We start from the raw sequence: 19,859 nt of genomic DNA, 5'->3' as shown, positions 1-19,859 counted from the left end.
TTGATTTAGAGCATTTTAAGATGAGGGAGTCAGTCTATAAATAGCTGTAAAAATATTAAGAAAATATTTATTGAATTATGAATTAAAAATTATCATGGAAATGACATGTCGTAAATAAAGACATAGATAGAAGTTAGGAGCTACAAATATTTAAGAATAGATGAAATTGGTGATCTTTGTATCATGGGCAATGCAGAATGGGGAGAGACATGTTAGGGAGGTCAAGTGCTGAGAATGTTGTGGCCTCACAAAGGACTATAATTACAAGTGTCCAATCAGTCAGAGAGGTGTGCTCTCTGCTGGTGTGCATTCCCATGAGCATCATCTTTGGGGAGGGAGGAAGTGGACACTCATGAGAGCATCATTCAGATTGGTGCACATCTTAAAACAAACACCGCCAGCCTTATGTAAAAGGTGGGAGGACGGTATTGGAATCAATGTTATGACTAATGTTATTACAACCATGTGAAACTTTATTCTTAGATTTTAAATTCAATTATGGGAATGGACAAATGCCCTCACTTACTCAGCAATTGAATGTCAGCACCTGTGAGCAGTTGGTAGAAAATGTGGAAGTTTCTTTCTCCCTGTGCTTGTTTTGTTACTCGTGACTGCAAAAAGCAAAAAAATTCTATTATTTAAAAAGAGTTATTATAAAATTTTATCATAATATTGTTTAATTATATTAATAATAATCAGTTTTCTAGATGCTATACATAGGGTTGGCTTGATAATAGTTTTTTATTCCATCTGATAACAATACTTTCCTTGCAAATGTTTGGACACTCGTATTTGGTACCATGACAACACTTAAACTCAAGTGCACACATCAACTATGCAGAGGTGCCACCATAAGGGGATGGGGGCATGCGACATGATAATAATTGTGTCATTCAAATTTGGGGGTGGGGACAAAGAAGAAAATATTGCCCCAAAATCATGTTGCAGGATCAAAGAAAATTGTGGACATATTACCACACTGACCAAAGTGATTGAAAAATAATAATTATGACTGGCCACATTTTACATGGCTACAGGACAGTAATAATTTCTTGTTGCTAGCATTAATTTTCTAATACATTGAGACTCCTTACACAATTATGCTGTCTTTTATATTAATGATAATTTTCAGTATAAAGTTCATTCAAAATACAGCAACACAAAATAGTTAAAAGATTATACATTTGTTAGGAGTAGGTCAATTTTTTGGGGGAGGGAGAGTTAGTTGGTTCGATTAGAGGGTGGAGTCTTGAGGTTTGAGGGAAGGCAACCCTGCACAACTTTACGGTTGGTAGATTTAACTTTAATACATCAGACTGGTCAATACTAAGATTACTGGCATTGGCTTATATTTGGGATTGCGGGGGGATATGTCAATATTACATGATTACACAGTGAGTACATTAAATTTTGAACAATGGATATCATTTGGGAGTGAAAAGATTGCAATCCACTTGACAGCTATCACAGTCATTCTGGTAAATATTCACAAGACCATGATGGGACATGATAATTTTGAACTCTCTCACCACTTTCTTGACATTTTCACAAAAAGCATTTTCTTGTCACCCCTATATTTGGTAAACATCATTGATTTTCATGCAGCTTCTCATCACCCAGAGATAACATCCATTTGATCACTACTTATCATGTAGGAATATAATATTATAAATTTATTCCCATTAACTGAGATACAATTGAGCTTCCTTGTGACAGTAAAAGAAATAAAAGCAAATATTAAATATTTTTCTACTTCATAAAATTTACCATACCATGGAATACTAGTAAGTAGGCATCAGGTCAAATGCATGTAAAAAAATGCATGCACACAAAAACAAAATAGTCCCACAGAATGGAATGAGAAACTAGATAAATTTTCCAATAAAATAATTTTATCCTGTCACATAATTATCCAAAACCCACTTTCAAAGCACTCATGTTATCAGAAATTGACAAAAAAACCCAATGATTGCCATAGTCATTGAACAATATACTTCAGGGAAATAATAAAAATGATAAATCAATAAGTGAAATCTTCAACACTCATTTTAACTTTGAAAATGTTTTGATACAATATGCATTTTTAAAAAGACATCTGGTCAAAAAATCATCAGAAATCTCATGAGTGTAGGAAATATTCCGGGAGGCGAGGAAATTATTGCCTCTGATGAGACAGACATTCAACAGGAGGAGAGGACTATCATCTACCAAAGCTGGACTTGAACCCGAGTCATCCAATTGTCAGCAAGTTAGGAAACTGCTTAAAGCACTTGAGTGGGAAAATAAATTAAAGCCATCTCAAAGCTCAGGTGATTCTAGACTGTATCCTGGTTCATCAAATTGCTTCATGGGAGAATATGAATTCATGGAGATAAAGATCATTTGATGACCTCATGATTCAAAATGACTAAAACTGGGTGAACTTTTCATTTCAAAAACTAAAATTTTCATTGATTTTAGGTGAGGACCTTCATTTGACAAATATTTTTCCATTACAGCATATTTGCTACGTTATGAATCATCTATCATTTCGGGGCGATTGATAATTATCCTCGCCCGTTGACTTTTTCACTTTTAGCTAGTGAACAAGGCATTTAAACATTTGACTTCATGAGAGAACTAAGAAGAAGTGGTCCTTTGTGTACCTTGTCGGGGGAGAGGGCGCTATGCTGCGAGAGCCAATAGAGGTGGAAAACATGGTTGGAGAGGTCCAGGGGAACTGCACTGTGAAGAATCAGGACAGGTAGGGTGTTAGCAAGTTGGTTATTCAGAAGGATATCTCGAAATCAAGTTAAATGCCTGTCAATTATCACTAGGAAAAACTTGCATAAGTGGCACATTAACCACCATAATAGGATAATAGACTAGTAACTATCAAAATGATAAATATTTAGAGAGTGAAAATTTACAATGGGTAGCTTATATAGCTTTCCTTATACATCAGTAAATCTTGCTCAACCTGCCTCTACACTGGAGTTGAAATGTTATTTTAAGGTACACATGAATCCATTAATAGCCTGGCACAACAATGATAAAACAAACAATCACATCTGTCAGATTATTTTCATTGGTCTTCAATAGACTTCTATTTCACGTGCATCGGCCATAACTCGAGCCCAATCACACGAAGCCCAAGTGGTACTGCTGCAATCCCCATTCTCTTTTTATTCAATTGGGTGAAATTTGTTGCCAATAAGATGATCACGCTCAAGTCTCAACTACAGAGGATGATTTACTTTCTCAAATAATGTTATTTCAAATGTTCTAATACTCTTCCAATGGTTTATAATAATAAGGAGGCCTATGCTTATCAACAGGCTATCATAAAATGAAGATAATATGACTTAAAAGAAAACAGTTATTTACATAGTAGTACATTAAAAAACAATGCTTAACTAGTCCAATTCTAAGAAACTGCAGGAGATGCCATAACAGTAACTTTTAATGGAGTCATCCGTTAATATGCATTTCAGTGCAACAATTTCAGAGTGTAAAAATCATTTGCCTTGACTCCAGGTCAAGGTGAATGACTTTTACACTCTGAAATTGTTGCATTGTAGTCCAATTCTAATTATTTATTCTAAATACTCATCCATTAAGCACATAAGTTGGAAAAACAGCCATCTCTCAAACATGTTTTGAAACTTAACATTGCGGCTCAGTCTCCCTGTATTCGGAAGCATATTTGAGAGGCATGCTTGTTTGACTATTCCAAATTTAGAAATTTTTTTACATGGAATTATAGTTACTTTGGTACTTCACCTCTTTTTGCACATTAATTAAAATCAGATTAATCAATGAGTTGATCGGGTAAATGTTAAAATATGGCCCTAATATACGAGGGTCATCCGGAAAGTAGTACCCGTTCGTGCCGCATGAAGTGCTGACGACGCGAGTAGCCGCTGGACGAGGTCAGATAGCTTCAGTGGCTTGTCTGCCTTCTCTGAGCCAAGTTGCGTGACGCTAGCATTGCCTGTGTTGTTTCTGTGATTGTTTACAATGTTTAAAAAAATTGAGAACGCCGCCAGTTGTGAAGTGAGGGCAGTGATTAAATTCTTCAATGCAAGAAACGTTCGCCCATGTGATATTCATCGCCAATTAAAGGAGGTGTATGGAGACAATGTAATGGACGAGTCGTCTGTTCGGCGGTGGTGTCGCAACTTCAACATGGGGAGGGGGAACACACACGACGATGAGCATTCGGGGAGACCGTCTGTCATTACAGACCAACTGGTGAGCTCAGTTGACGAATTCGTGAGGGACGATCGGCGCGTCACAATTGATGACATCTGTGAGCATTTTCCCAATGTTTCTCGAACAATTGTTCATGAAATTGTTAAACACCATCTGCATTATGCAAAAATTTGTGCAAGATGGGTCCCTCGCGTATCTCAATGAGCTGGCGGCGAAGGACTATGCAGCAGGAATACAGAAACTTGTCACACGTTATGACAAATGCCTTAATTTGCTTGGAGATTATGTTGAGAAGTAGTTTAAAGTATCCTCTTTCAAATAAAATTTTTTATGTTTGTTAATATTTACTTTTGTGTCTTTATTTCACGAACGGGTACTACTTTCCGGATGACCCTCGTATTAAGCACATTCACCTTGCAAATTTTTGCAAACAGCTCATAAATGTCAGTCCTTGGTTATCTTTTATGAAGTCAATGCTGAATTCAAGCAGCCTGTCACAGGCTACAGCATTTAAAACATTCATAGTATCACATTCATAAATATAAGATAGTGTAACGCATGAAGAAAGAATCAAAGACTTTGCGTTTCTACAGGAAAGAAATCATTGCGTTGACTAGTATCAAACACACAAATTCAGCCACAATTACCACCCAAGAAAAACTAATGACCTCTACCCCCCTCCCTGAACTCAGTGACTGACCGCCACACACCAGCCCTTCCCCTCACCCATCCCAGTCACGCTCTCTCTGCTCGTATCACACCCACCCGTTTCCCTCCACCCTTCCCTCCCGATCATCCCCTGACTGAGGCCATCCATTGACGATATATATACATACGAGTGCATACTTTTTGTAACCAGTCCAGATGATGAAACAGTGGAGCAAAACTTGTTGACACAATAATTCCTTTCCCATAGAAACGCAGTTTTTGATTCTATCTTCGTGCATTACAAATGGATATCCACAAAGTATCAGCCTCAACCATCTCTCGAATAAAATTGTGTGTTTTTTCAATCAGTATCAACCGTCTATGAGCTGAGAATCAGCCACTGATTTAAATTAATGGTATGCGCTACTTACCTTTTCCAGGAGGTCTGATTGAAATAAAAAAAGGAAGTAATATTTTAAAGTCAAGCAGAAGAGATTAAATAGTGATGAACACATGAAATGTAAAAAAAAGGTTAACATAAGCTACTCAACAATGCTTTTTGATTACAATTACATCATATAAGAGATTATTTAAAATTTTAAACAACACAAGATAGTATACTCTTCATTGATATTTATTTTTGTGTGAGTATTATTAGTTGTCTGAGTACAAATGAGCCAAATTGCAGTGGATATACAACATTTTCGGGCGCAGAAAGGCATAAGATTTTCTCTTACCACATTCATGTGAATGAAAGGAGCAGATTGAAGTTCATTGGTCATTTGCAAATTCAAGTTACCAAAAGATTACATTTATTGCCAAGCGCACATCATAGGGATATCAATTGAATCAATGGAAGATTCATATTACAAGAATATGTATTTTTTTAAATACAAAATTATGAATATGTAATTTTGAAGCACCAATGATATATTTCAGTGAATTCATGACTTATATGCTCATGCATGCAATATAATTTTATAATAGCAGCTATTGTTGGACATGGGAGAGAAGAGTCTGGGGAAGAAGAGATAAAAGAAGAACTAACCCAACTACTGGCAGAATGTATGGGAAGGAATGGAATGTGGATCTTGATCTGAACAGAGGACGTAATATAAGGCTCTGATTCCAAATTTCATCTTTCCCAAGAAAGTCTGCCCTGAAGTTAAAACTGAAATCTGGTCGCTTATTATGGAACATACTTTCATAATTTTAAAAACCATCCTTCATAGCATTTATCAAGGGGACCACCAACAGCTGAAACCGTTTGCGCCACCAGGAGCAGGAGGGTAAATTTGTAGAGGTAGAATTTTTAGGGAATGGTGAAAGGGTGGCGAGAAGCCTGGATGCTATTCCCCAAAGCTATAATTAGAGCTAGTTCAAAAGTCTTTGTAATTTTCACACATGGGTTCTGCTGATGGTAATAAATGGTGCAGAAGTTGCTATTTGTGTACATTACAAATTATGTGCAAATTTTAAAGTTTTATATTAAATTTTAGATTCTCTTCAAAGGAATTGTAAATAAACTTGTAGTTCTGAGATGTGGGCACCCAGGATCAGTATTACCCTACTCCTAATGAAAAGCACCAAGAGGCCAGCAATTTAAACTCTCATCCAATGGAAAGGGAAACCACTACACTTGTAGTGTTTTCCAAATGGCACCAAGAAGGGATTAGGATATCTGTCACCTCCAGGATTCCAATTTAGATCTTGAGGTGGGGGGGGCTAGCCACTATGCCAATCTCAACCCTTAACAGCCTAAGCCTGATGGAATGTGGAATTTAGGAAGGATGTTAGTATCTGTATTCTATCCCTTAGAGCTTTGCTGGACCCCTTCAGTGTTTTACAAGGTTTAGACATCTTTGAGGCAATTCAGAAAAGAAATAGTTTAGATCACCTTTTGGCCCATCATTCCACAAACCTTGACAGCATGATTTCAGATTCCTCTCAAGACATTATGACAAAACCCCAAAATAAGCAACAATCTTACAAACTATTCTAACTAATTGTAACTTGTAATAGTCAAATTTAGTCAATTAAAAATAGATATTGAATAAATAAGAAAGGACAATAATTTGAGAAATAATTGGTATCAGGGAAATAGATACTGGAGTAGAAGGGAGAGCTATGCATAGCTTGTACATGAAAAACTACATCAGGATTGAAAAACCTACATGAAAAATTAAAACTAACCTAATGCAAAAAAAAGGTATGTTACAAAACTGGAAGAGACCACTCAAATGAGCACAGAGCTTATGTCAATGCCGTTTAAGATAGTAACGGTGAAGTTCCTACCAAAGATGAAGACAGGCAAAGAGATAGAAGTAGTTGTCGGAGGATCTGATGAAAAAAAACATGCTCATGAATAAACTCAACGAAGAAGAAGCTGCTGATGGTGATAAGAAAGGAGTTTTCATTCTCAGGACTGAATCAGGCAGTGCAGTTGATGGGAAAACTTGGAACCACAGAACAACTAAATACTATTGCAATTAATAAATAATGAAAATATAAGATTTTGACATGGCTCTAAAAACTAATGTGTGTTGAGAGGGGAACCTTTACCTAAATGCCATTCAACAATTTTTTTAAATTTGCAAGGGGGAGCTTGTGCAGTCTGCCTCACACAAATCAATGCAAATATAAGATTGTATTAATAAAAAGTATGAATATCTTTCTGGAGAAGCCTTAAAAATTTTGAAAAACATATTTTTTTATACAATTCCATTCTACCTTTGGAATAACAACATATTCCTACTCTTTTGTAGTTTATAGAAGTTAAGATATCACTGAAGATAAATTAACTCATTTGTGAGAAATGAAATCACTGACACAATTGTGTGGATTCATTAGCATAAGTGAACTAATATGGACTAAATGGTTTTAGTTAAAATTCGAAAGGAAGCTATAAAAAGACTTGGGTTTATCTAAAGGTTTTTAAAATTCATATTTCATAAAATGTTCAATTCAAAATATGTAGAAAAATGAGTGTATTCTGCTCTTGACTATCCTTTTAAATTAAGAAAAATAAAAAATATTGCATGATTACAAAAATTTTCATTTGGAGGCAGGCATTTTCAATGGAAGGTGTATAGTTCTATAATTGTGCATTTAAAAATACACTCAGTTTTGACTCACTAAGTGACCTCGTAGGCTAATATGTGAAAAAACAATTTTCACTCAATGAAAAATTTAGCAAAGTGAAGAAATGTGAATGCATGAGGACGAGTGATTGAGACACTTCTGTGGGTAGGGGTAAGAAGTCAATCCTTTTAACGATGACATGGATATAACTTCCTTTTCATTTTTTTTTGGATTTGTACATTATGATTTTTTATATTGAGAATAACTAAAGAGCACGTCTATTTTTTTAATCATCCATGCACCACAATTCAGAAAACTTAAGAGAGACAGCTAGCTCCTTTCAGAATACTCGAATTAGCATGCTTATACTTTGTGAGAAGCAACTTCTACTAGGACTCAGCTACGAGTATTCCTGAGCAGAGAATTATTGATGCTTTTTCAATGATAAATATAAATAAAGGCATCATCATCCTTAAATTCTGAGAGTTGATATAACACATATTTGGTTGTACATACTCTATTTTAACTTTCACAAACACTGTATTTCAAAACTCAGATATATACTTACAATTCGTTACCGTCCCACCTAAAGGCTCTCCCTTAAAGTCAAACTCTACATCTAGGCACTTTCCCTGCAAAAAAAAATCTCCATCAACATTTTATCCAAACAACATCATTATTACAAAACTAAAATGAACCATATCCTCAATGAGACATGACAGACATCATTTCATACTGAGAGAATTTGATGTACACCTTCATAAAATTAAATAATTTAAAATGTGTAAAGCAAGGTATTGCTCTGATTTTTCTTAAAATGTTATTTAAAAAATATTACCCATCACTAAGCATCCAAAATTCTATTTTAAAGATTTTCCTCAGATTTTTAATCATGTGCCGCTGTGCAGTTCAATCATTCTCAGCATCTTCCCTCCAGCTAAAGGAGGAGTGGGAGTGACTTCAAGCCCTGAACCCGTGCAGTGTAGCCAATCAGCAGACAGAATTGTGAGAATGGACATTCGATGATGTGCTCACCAGGGAGAGAAATGATGCCTGCTAAATGTGCAGACCAAAAGGCTCAATAATGTCCTAAATTAAATGCATTTTATATTCTCATTTCACATGCATGGAAATATATATCTCATGTTTACAGCAACCCGCACATCCACTCAAGTGGTGGTCATGGCTCCCAAAAGGCCACAGAGAAAACATGTCGCCGGTGCCCTTGATGGATAAGCACAACTTTAACTTATGTGCCCATCTCTTGTATTATTATTATTATCTTGTGTAATATTCACCCATCACATAAAAACCTGATCGATTTGCCTCTATATTCACCCTTTGTTTGCATTCCATTTTTGATTCAGGACTGTCAAAACTACACCAAGAGCTTTGTTTTTCTTCCAACTTTTTACACCATGATGATCCATTTGAAAAAGGGTAGAAGTTAGTAATAGCAATCTATAATTGTGTGAATATTTATACCCACATTAACATATCAACTGAGGATAGATAGTTATTAGCCATCAATTTTGTAACATGTTAAACGAATATGTAATCTTTTGGAGTGACTGCAAATTAATAGTTGCTAGCCATCTATGCCTAATGGCTACTATTAATTTGATTATAAGTTAGCTTACCTTAAAAAAATTAAGCTGAAGATATAATAAGAAAATACGTGTGGATGAGCAGGGAGCTTGTTCCGTATTTAATAAGTTGCCCAACGCTATTCTTCGAATGGCATCAAAAAGTGGGCTCGATAGTTATTCCGTAAAAGCCATCAGCATCAGGATCGACAAATGGCATTGAGTATGATCGATGCCATTTATGGTGCCAAGGATGAGTTTAGGAAAAGTGAAGTTAATGCCCTATGCATGAAGATCCAAGTTGACAGAAGGTTGAAAAAATAAAAACATATCCTTTCAGTCGATGCCATTGGCTGAAACGATACTTCCCCACCCTTGCCTTCCCTAGCCTTTCCCCTTGAACCAATTAAGCACCCTAAACCCATTCAAAAAACCTGGATCACTCCAGAAATTAGGCATTTGTCCAGGGTATTAAGAATTAAATCACAAAATAATATATTCCCTACATATAACACACTGCACCATTAATATTCTAACTTAAAAATCTGTACCGTGACATTGTTAGAAAATCAAAGAAAGAATATAATGATAAACTAATCTTAAATGCAACTCATAATACTAAAATGGCATGGCATATTGAAAAAACCATAAACACAGTAATCAACCCGAAGGTCGGTTTAGTAGGTGATGGTAGAGATCACCCAGTACTAAGCCCTATATGGCGTGTGAAAATTCACACATCAGGGTAGGGGGGCCAGTTCCTTTCCCTGTGCCGGATATGGTTTCCCAGGAAGATCTGGTACCCGAAAAATCACTTTAGCTTGGGTAGAGCTGCAGGTGCCCAGAGTGCCTTGCCCGGGAATCGAACCCGGTACCCTCTGGTCAGCAGTCCAACGCTCTAACCACTGGACTACCGCAACCTACCATGGCATATTATTAAACAAAATTCTGGTTCTAATGAAGTAAAGCTATCAGCCCGGTTTAGGGATGATAAAAGTAAACCAGAGGATCCAATAAAATTGGCAAATGAATTCAATAGCTCCTTCTTAAAGCTACCAATTGTTAACCTACAAGATCCTCCTCATTAAATCAATATCTCCTTTGCTGCGCCTTTCAAGTCTATATTTTTCTTAAACCATGCAGCATATCAGAGCTTCACTCACATATTACCAAGGTGGTGAAGAGAGCCTCAACTGATATAAATAGTATATCAGGAAAAATAATACATAACTGTGTAGATGAGTTTTCAAGTCCCTTACTCTCATTTGCAAATCAGAGGCTGAGAGATGGTATCCATCCTGAAGCCCTCAAAGTATCCATTAAGGTAATACTAATATATACAAGGGTGGTCTGAAAAGTTTCTGACTTAATAAAGACACAAGACTTTTTTTTTTAATTATCTGAAATTTTTGAGGCCGGACACTTTTCAGACCAGCATAAAAACAAAGGGGAAAGAAATGATGTGGGAAATTATTGACCTATATGAATAATCCCCCAGCTAGAAAAAATATTTGACTATGCATTCAGCAAAAGACTAATGGAATTCCTTGAAGTCAATAACCTGCTATCCCCTAAACAATTTGCATTTAGAAAAGGAAAGTCAACACAGCAGGCAATTTTCAATGCAGTTGACACCATCATACAACAAATTAATTCCAAGCAAAAAGTAATAGGTGTATTCTTTGACGTGTCCAGAGCATTTGATGTGGTTGAGCATGATAACCTCTTGTACAAATGTGATTTAATGGGTACTAGAGGCACAGCACAGCTGTGGTTGAGAACATACCTCAAAAATTGTCAACAAAGGGTACCTGTCCAGAAGAACGGGAATACCTTCCTGTCTTCACCATTAGGTGTTGATAAAGGCGTTCCTCAAGGGTCAGTGTTGGGCCCAAATCTATTTCTGGTTTATATAAATGATCTACCTAGAAAATCACACATAAATCTTCTCAGTAACAGTGTTTTGTTTGGAGATAATGTGAGCATTGTGCTGTATCAGAAAGCCTTTGAAGATCTGATGACTTTAGGTGAATCTATTATTCATGACATGGCATGTGGTGCTATGGGAATGACCTTATTCTTAATGAAACTAAAACCCAGCACATAATATTCCCTGCCATTCCGATAAAAGTAGTTCTCAGCCTATGACAAGTAACAGTAAACTTATTGATGACTATAAATTTTTGGGAATATATTTTAATAGATACCTAAAGTGACCTGCACATTACATATCTATGTAACAAATTAAATTCTGTGTACTATCTTCTTTCAATTCGGAAGCATACTGTTAGTATGGATGCTTTAAAAATACGCTACTATGTTCTATTTTATTCTCTTGTATCATAATCTGGGGAAGGTCGTCTAAGGGGTCTAAAGGGTCTAGGTCGTTAACTAAGTTAGCTAAAACATTTACTATTCAACAGAAATTGTTTAGGTCCATGTGCATTAAACCCAATAAGGCCCACTTCAGACCACTATTTCAAAGCCTTGCCATACTAACGGTCCATTGTGTGTTTATTTATAATTCCGTAATTTTTGTAAAAAGGAACATGGCTTCAACAGCAACGAAGAAAAATATGCAGCTCGTAACTGAGGTTTTGCGTAGCGATGTCTCTCAAAAACCATTAGTGAATCCCACAATGCGTATCTGCCGGGAGCATTAGTTAAAAATGAGGAAAACTGAGGTTTACGATGGCTAGAAGATATAATCGGCCAATCAGCAAAACTGCTGGCGTCCCCTATTGCGCAAACCATATTAACGTCGGTACCGTTTGAAAGTCCCTGCATGGTTTATAATACATAGATGAATAAGATAGGTAAACATAGCAGGTATTGTTTGTACAAACGTAGTTATTAAATGCATAAGATATTCATTTAAGATTGAAGATAATTGTGTAATTGCCACGGGATCTGAAACTCAACCGTTACGTCACTGCTACATACGAGTATACCTTCGAAGGATTGGCCAATGTCCCACGAACAAATTCAAAGACATTGAAGATATGGAGGCACGCGATGCTTATCAATATCAATTCGGCCCATGATTCGACACCAACAGAAGAGAGCGCACAAGAAAACAATGACCATTTCAAAATTCATTTGGCAATAAAAATTCAATTTTCTCGAAATGGAAGCGTTTTCGGTCTCCATTACTTGTGTCGAACGGATATATTTATGTTGTATACAACTCCAAATCAGTCAGTCGAATGAATAACTGATCTAATCCCTTTTCCAATAGATAACATTTTTTAATTTTACGACCGGGTTTCGATGTATTACATCATCATCAGGTAACAAGTTTAAGTTGTGTGCCGTCTTATATACCAGTTCCGGAAGGAGGGGAGAGGACGTAGTAGGAAACGAGGGGGGAGGGAGAGAGAGAGAAAGGGGGAAGACCAGGGAGGAAGAGTGAGGGGGAAGACGTTTACAAAGGATAGCGGAAAAACGTTTCCCTTCCCCCATCTCTCTCCCACCTTCGTTTTTAAAATTAAAAATTGTTATCAAGTGGAAAAGTGCTACGATCAGTTATTCATTATGTTCGACTTCCACCACATCACGCCTGAAGCTGCTCAATTAATTCAGTTGAATATTCTTTCCTATATTCCATTGCTCAATTATTTATTTTCATTATTACTGACGGCTTATTGTAAATGAAGTTAGACTAAATTTGCAGATTGCACTACACTTCTTATTTTCCATGACCATGATTTAGTCGCAACATCAACTGTTACGAGTGAGGAGAGTTTGATTATACACAAATTAGTTTGGGATTTGCTATCGTGTGCAGTAAGCTATCCTTGATTTTTTAACTTTGAGGGAGGGGAGAGGAGGATTACACGGACTCCTGAGACGGCAGGAAAGACCTGCCCTACAGCAGCGCCAGAAGGGGCCGACGTCTCCCTTGCGTTCCTCCCGGAGGGGACGGGCGCGGCGGTGTGCAATGCGACACTAGGGCCAAACGTATACATAGTATGTTTATTATTATTAGGTAATTTACCCGTTAAGGTAGGTTTTTGGATGGACACAACTACCAAACAAACATTTTATTACTCCTAACAAAACACAAAATCCATCATCGTACTCCATATCAGGTCCCTCTTCATCTCTGAGTACTTTCTTCCTCACTTCATCCCGTCCAACATCCCTATCCTGTTCCTTCCCTTTCCTCTTTTGCCCAACATTCTACCCTCTATCACAGTCTTCAACATCCCACTGCCGGTCAACACCCCCTTCATCCACTTTTCCTGCCTCCATAGGATTTCTCCCAACAAACCCCTCTCTTCGCCCACCATACCAAGTACTTCCTCATTTGTTTTCTTCTCTGTCCATTTCACCTTCTCCATTCTTCTCCACACCCACATTTCAAAAGCCTCCAATCTACGTCTATCCTCCTGCTTCAATGACCACGTTTCCGCGCCGTACATAGCTACGCTCCATATCAAAGTTTTTACGAGTCTTTTCTTAACATCCTTACTCAACGTCCCCGTCATCAACTCCCTCCTCGTGAAAGCCTCTTTGCCTAGCGCAATTCTTCTCCTTACGTCCCTACTACTTTGACCGTGTTGGTCCAAAACACTACCGAGATACGTAAACTGTTCTACCTGTTCTAGTTTTTGCCCTCCTATTTTAATGTTAAGCTTAGCCTTTTTCTTTCTAGAAAATCGCATAACCTTTGTTTTATTAATATTGATTCTCATCCCATACCTGTCGCACTGAATTTCCAATTCAGTGAGCAATGCTTGCAGCCCCTTGGCTGACTGACAAACTAAAGCTTGGTCATCAGCAAACCTAACTGATTTTACGAATTCCCCGCCCACTTTCATTCCTACCTCCAGTTCTTCCCAAGCCTCTTTAATCATTTCCTCTGCATACAGGTTGAACTGCAACGGTGATAATGGGCAACCCTGCCTTACACCTCTTCCTAACGCTGCCCAACCGGACTCCCCGTTCCCCACCCGCACCTGAGCAGTCTGAGACATGTACAGGTTGCGGATTAGACTCCTTTCCCTCCAATCTATTCTTATTTTCTGCAATATACTCATTAGTGTTTCCCAGTTCACTCTATCAAAAGCTTTTTCGAAATATACGAAGCAGGCAAATACCTCCTGGTTGCGTTCTATATTCCTCTCGATTAATAACCTCATTACTGCAATGGCATCACGCGTACCTCTCCCCTTCCTAAACCCAAACTGATCATCCCCTAAGTAATCATTTGCCCTACTCTCTATCCTTTTGTTTATGATCCTGAGAACAACTTTAGCTGCGTGGGATATCAAACTTATCGTCCTGTAGTCCTCACATGATGTAGCCTTTACCTTTTTCGGAATAGGAACTAAAACTGATCTCACAAAGTCTTCATATATATATATATATATATATATATATATATATATATATATATATATATATATATATATATATATATATATATATATATATATATATATATATAATATTATATTTTTGATAAACCATGTGTTGTCTGCGGTGGAAGTTTCGTCACTTGGTGTGTATGTATGCGTACATATATATATATATATATATATATATATATATATATATATATATATATATATATATATATACGCATACATACACACCAAGTGACGAAACTTCCACCGCAGACAACACATGGTTTATCAAAAATATAATATTAGCTGAATCATACCAGGATAACTTATGTGAATATAAATACATGGCTACTCTTTATTGAATTCCTCTTTTGTCTAAATGATAGTAGCTTGGGGGAGAACTTGGGAGAAAGTTGAAGGAGGAGTGAAAATGGATTGAATGCCCTAGTAATAGAAAAGCATGATAAAGAAGCGCCATGCTGGTGATCGCGTTGCAAGAATTGTAACCTAATTCGATGAAGTAGAACGTGCATCAAAGAAGGGAATGCGTGAAAGTGGCTGATGAGACTCTTTACAACGAGGGATATTAGGGGCCCCAGGGACATATATAGCAACGGTGACAAAACCCATATAAGGCGGAAGACGTGCGAAGGAAAGATTTTTTCGGTTATTTATTTGTTGATTCTAACCTGTAACGAAATGGACAGCGGGGCTCTATCAATTGCTGGCACCAGTTATCTAAGAGACTCATACTCCCTCCGCGGAAACCCTGCTGGTGGGTCGAGTTTTGTTTTGCGAGATTATAAAATATTTTTTGGGAGTAAATGATCAATAAAGTTAAAAAAGAGCGAATTTTATTTCGATGCGTATTTGACTCAGTGCGATATTCTAAATACAAATCTTCGATATTTTTTCACCAGTAAAATATAGGCGGACGATGTAAGCATTTAAAACTCTAGAAGGAAGCATTATTCCAGTTTTATAACTAATAATGTTTCATTTAGACCAGTTATGATGAATTGCTACGACTTACAGCAAAATTTTGGCGGCCTTATTTTTGCCTTATTAAGCCATTAGAATAGTCGGCGAAAACTTGCACGGCAGTGCAAAATATTACCGAAAATAACTTTTTTGTTCCGATAATCGAATGCTGTGAAAAATTAAGCTCACTGATATGATTCAACTTTGGCAATTAAAAAAGACACTTAGGTGATAGGTTAAGAAAACTCGTTCCTTCGGCGACACTGAATGCACGATATATCTGTAAATACTGCGTGGAAATCAACGAATCGATTGACTCATTCACGCCAACGTTACTCTTTAAACATCTTTACCATTAAATTGATTGCTGGAATTGATTAGCATCACATATACCTCCATAATAAAATCCCTATGAGAGATCTTTAGTGAGTAACGTCCCCGCAACATTTACAAGGGGTAAGGCATGCAAAAATCAAGGGAAAATGCAAATTTCTGGCTTCGCCTCTGAGTGAGAGGAAAGTTGAAATGGAACGAGAGAGAGAGAAAAAAAAATAATCCAGCGAATGAGAATAAGGGCGGAGGTCTTTTGATGGAGGAAATCAAGGCGGAGCGAAGGATGAGAGGGCAGGTGGGGTTACAGCGACCGAGCCCTCCTCCTGGCCAGTCGGGGGCAGACGTGGGTGGACAGGACAGCGAGATGAGAGATGCTGCCAAGCACAAGCTGCACCATTGGTGAATAAGCGATGCATCCCTCGCCATAGTATGTGTCATCTCCAGTGCGATTTTACGGCACTATGACTAGTTTGGGCAACGGTATTCCATACATTTTCATATCCAGTTCTTTCTCTCTGCCAAAAAAAAAGCTAAACTCACGATAATCAACCGAAAGGTTGATCAATTTAACCATAGTGCAGATTATGAGGGTAGAACTCGACTCTTACTAAGCGCTACACGGCCTCCTCGAAAATAAATAGGAACTAAATCGGCATTTTCAATCAAGCACGGATGTTTAAGCTTCAGTTGCGGCGCACACATTTTGCACATACTAAAACTGCAGTCTAAAAGTTTGGCATCCACCAAGCTTCTCATGGGCAAGAATGCTTTCTTTTGCCTCGGCACGGTGCAGAGAATCGGAGCATTGAACCATCACAGGACTGGAAAATTAAACTGTATGGTTTAAGAGGGGAGAAAAAGCGACAGCTTTTATATATAGTATACTTAATTGGAGAGAGAGAGATCCGAAGGGACCACTTGCTTCTCGAGGTGGTGAAGTACACGCGGTCCTCTCTTCCCAAGCGATTCCCGAGGACCAGAAACAAACGAGTCGCCACACTCGTCTCGCGATAGGGTGAGGTTCGACGCTGCCAATATTCGGAAAATCGAGGGTCGAGAGAATACTGTCAAAATGTTACAAGTATTGCTGTAATCATTACTTGGCAGAAGTGATGCTTCAAGTAATTATTACTATTTTGATGTATACTCAATAATTTCTCCAGCGCTGCTAAGATATGGAATTATTGTTATTAAACGGAAAGAACTACGGTCATTTGAGCAAATTAGGCGCACATTAGCCAACTTTCGGACAAAAAGTTTACATCTTTGCAAAACCGCAAAAATAATTTGGATTAGGGAAACAACCTCTGAAAAATGATGAAAAAAGCTTATCTTGCGTACCTATGAGCGCACGTTAACCCTGTGTGCGATAGAGGCACCACACACTATATTAACAAGCAAAAAAACAGTTAGTGGGTGTAAGCTCAAGGGTTGGTTGGATAGGTGAGTTCACCTCGTGCGAATCCCAAAAGTGTACGGCATGCACACTTCATAGGACATTGAGAAGGGAGCAGCCCTTTTTCCATTTGGCGCTTGAGGTCTCCCTGGGAGACCTGGTGCATATAAAATTGACCGCGATGAAGGTACAGATTACGTAAGGGTTCAACATCTACATAATACCCCGCAAGCCGCAGCAAGGGCGTGTGGCGGGGGGTTTTGGGTCACCACCCGTAACTAAGAATAAAACCGCATGCAAAACCCACAAATTCATGCCAATCTACGCACTACAAATATTTTACATGAGTTTTTAACGTATTTAAAAATGCTCCTGAGAGAAATATAACATTTCCCACAAATCGAGTGGAAAGCGTGGTATTTAATTCACCTTTTCGATTTTTTATCTCATTCACTTTCATTTTTACGAACTTAAGTGTGCTTTCCATTTACAACAACATAATTCTTCGTGCATCTGAAAGTGTTCTGGTTAGGAATGTGTATCACGCCCGAGCACCCGTTCCAGAAGTTGCTATCAATAACTGAATATGGAGAGCGCATTGCAATATAAATTATGTCTTCTGACCTTCACATTTCATAATGATCGTTGAATCCGATGTATTGTGCCAAAGTGGAGCTTTCAAATAACGAGAATGCTCAGGTGGCCAAAGTGAAAAACGTTTTGGGCTCTGACAGACGTTAAACCATCGCCCTTATCAGTGAGGAGACCGGCCTTTCAGTCGGAACCGTCCACACCATTGTAACAGAGGACCTTACGATGAGGAAAGTGTGCGCGAAAGTGTTGAGCGAGGAACAAAAACTGTCGCGGGTGGTAATTTCGCAAGAAATTTTGGACTGCGTCCAGGAAGATGAAGATTTGCTAGACGACGTTATTACCTCAAGGGATAGCTCAAAAGGAGCTCAAAGGATATCGGTTCGACTCCATCGAGGCGGTTCAAGCGGCGACGACAAGGCTCTCAACAGTGTTCCGGAAACTGACTTCCAGCGGGCTTTTGACGAGTGGCAGACGCGCCGAACTAAGTGTATCGATGTAGGAGGAATGAATTATAAAGATTATTAAGTAATTTTAATGATAACTGCAACAAATTTTTATTTTTGGAACCAGTCCCGATACTTATTGTACGGACCCTGTATCATGAATAAAAGTACCCACTTGTGTTCCACATGATCTGCTTTTTCTTAACCCGTGCTATTTGCAGAAGAGTATGTTCCTTCTGTCGATAGTGGACATTAAATTGCTAATAATGGTTATTTTATAATATGGCAGGAAATTGATGTTAAATAAATCGGTCAGTAATTACTGGGATCCTTAACATCCTCGCTTTTATACAGTAGAGTGGGGTTATGGGCGCTAGCTTCTCGTCGGGAGGTACTGAACCCTTTTCTACTGATTTGTGAAATATATTTTCAATGAGGTGCAAAATCTTCATTAATTTCCTCAAAAATTCTGGTGGGCATATCCTCCGGACTATGGACTTTTATTTTAATATTTCGGAGCTGTTTTTTATTCCTTCCTGGGAAAATATAAGGCACCTCGTTTTATCCGCTAATGTTTTTGGTGGAGAAAAAATGATCTATTTAGCATATATTTACGCCATGTTAACGATTTTGGCATATTTTGGCCATACAGAATGTGCAGTTGGATATTTCTCTTGCGTTTGCCTGAAGGAAAAATAAAATGATTTAGGGTTATTCTTAAAATACTCTTATCACATTTCACAGTAAATGGTACTTCTGACTTCGCGCAGAATCTTTATTATCTCTCGCTGAAACTTCTATGATTACCTCCTCAGCAATCTTCATCCTACATAAACGTCGTAGTTTCAGGCTTACTTTTATGGAACTTATCCAATAAGGAAAGAAAAAAAACAGCTACATTAATTCCACTTAATTTTTTTAATGCTACGACGCGGGTTTCAATACGTACCTGATGGTGATACTATGAATTGAAACTCGGGTCGTAAAATTAAAACAACTAAGTGAATTTAAAATAGGTGGAATTTTCCTTTCTGCTCCATTATAAATTTGGCATTAATATTGAAGCTGACTTCAAATTTGGAGTCAATTTCCTTTTGGTCTCCTTCATACAGTTTTGATTTCTCTGCTGTATCCTATATCAGTTCCTAATTGTGGTGCTTGAGTTTATATAGTATGGAATGAACTTTTATTTCCCGTGAATCAAACTATTTAAAACATTTTCCAAGTGTGTTTTGTTTCGGTGCTGAGTTTC

The 19,859-nt window shown here is 37.7% G+C and overlaps 1 protein-coding gene across 1 annotated transcript in view; it reads right to left on the bottom strand.

Moving 5' to 3' along the window:
• Positions 1-19,859, bottom strand: part of LOC139694749 (unconventional myosin-Ia-like) — a 151,489-nt gene that overhangs the window by 59,206 nt on the left and 72,424 nt on the right. Inside the window, exons 5-7 of the mRNA XM_071593253.1 lie at positions 8,492-8,555; positions 5,274-5,287; positions 527-611 (exon numbers count right to left, since the gene is read on the bottom strand). Coding sequence (XP_071449354.1) covers positions 527-611; positions 5,274-5,287; positions 8,492-8,555 — 163 coding nt within the window. The remainder of the gene's footprint in view (positions 1-526; positions 612-5,273; positions 5,288-8,491; positions 8,556-19,859) is intronic.

Source organism: Hetaerina americana, unplaced genomic scaffold, assembly GCF_022747635.1.
Source record: "Hetaerina americana unplaced genomic scaffold, ioHetAmer1.1.p SCAF_54, whole genome shotgun sequence".
NCBI lineage: Eukaryota > Metazoa > Arthropoda > Insecta > Odonata > Calopterygidae > Hetaerina > Hetaerina americana.
The sequence above is the reverse complement of the archived record's forward strand: the minus strand, read 5'-3'. Positions and strand labels throughout refer to the sequence as shown.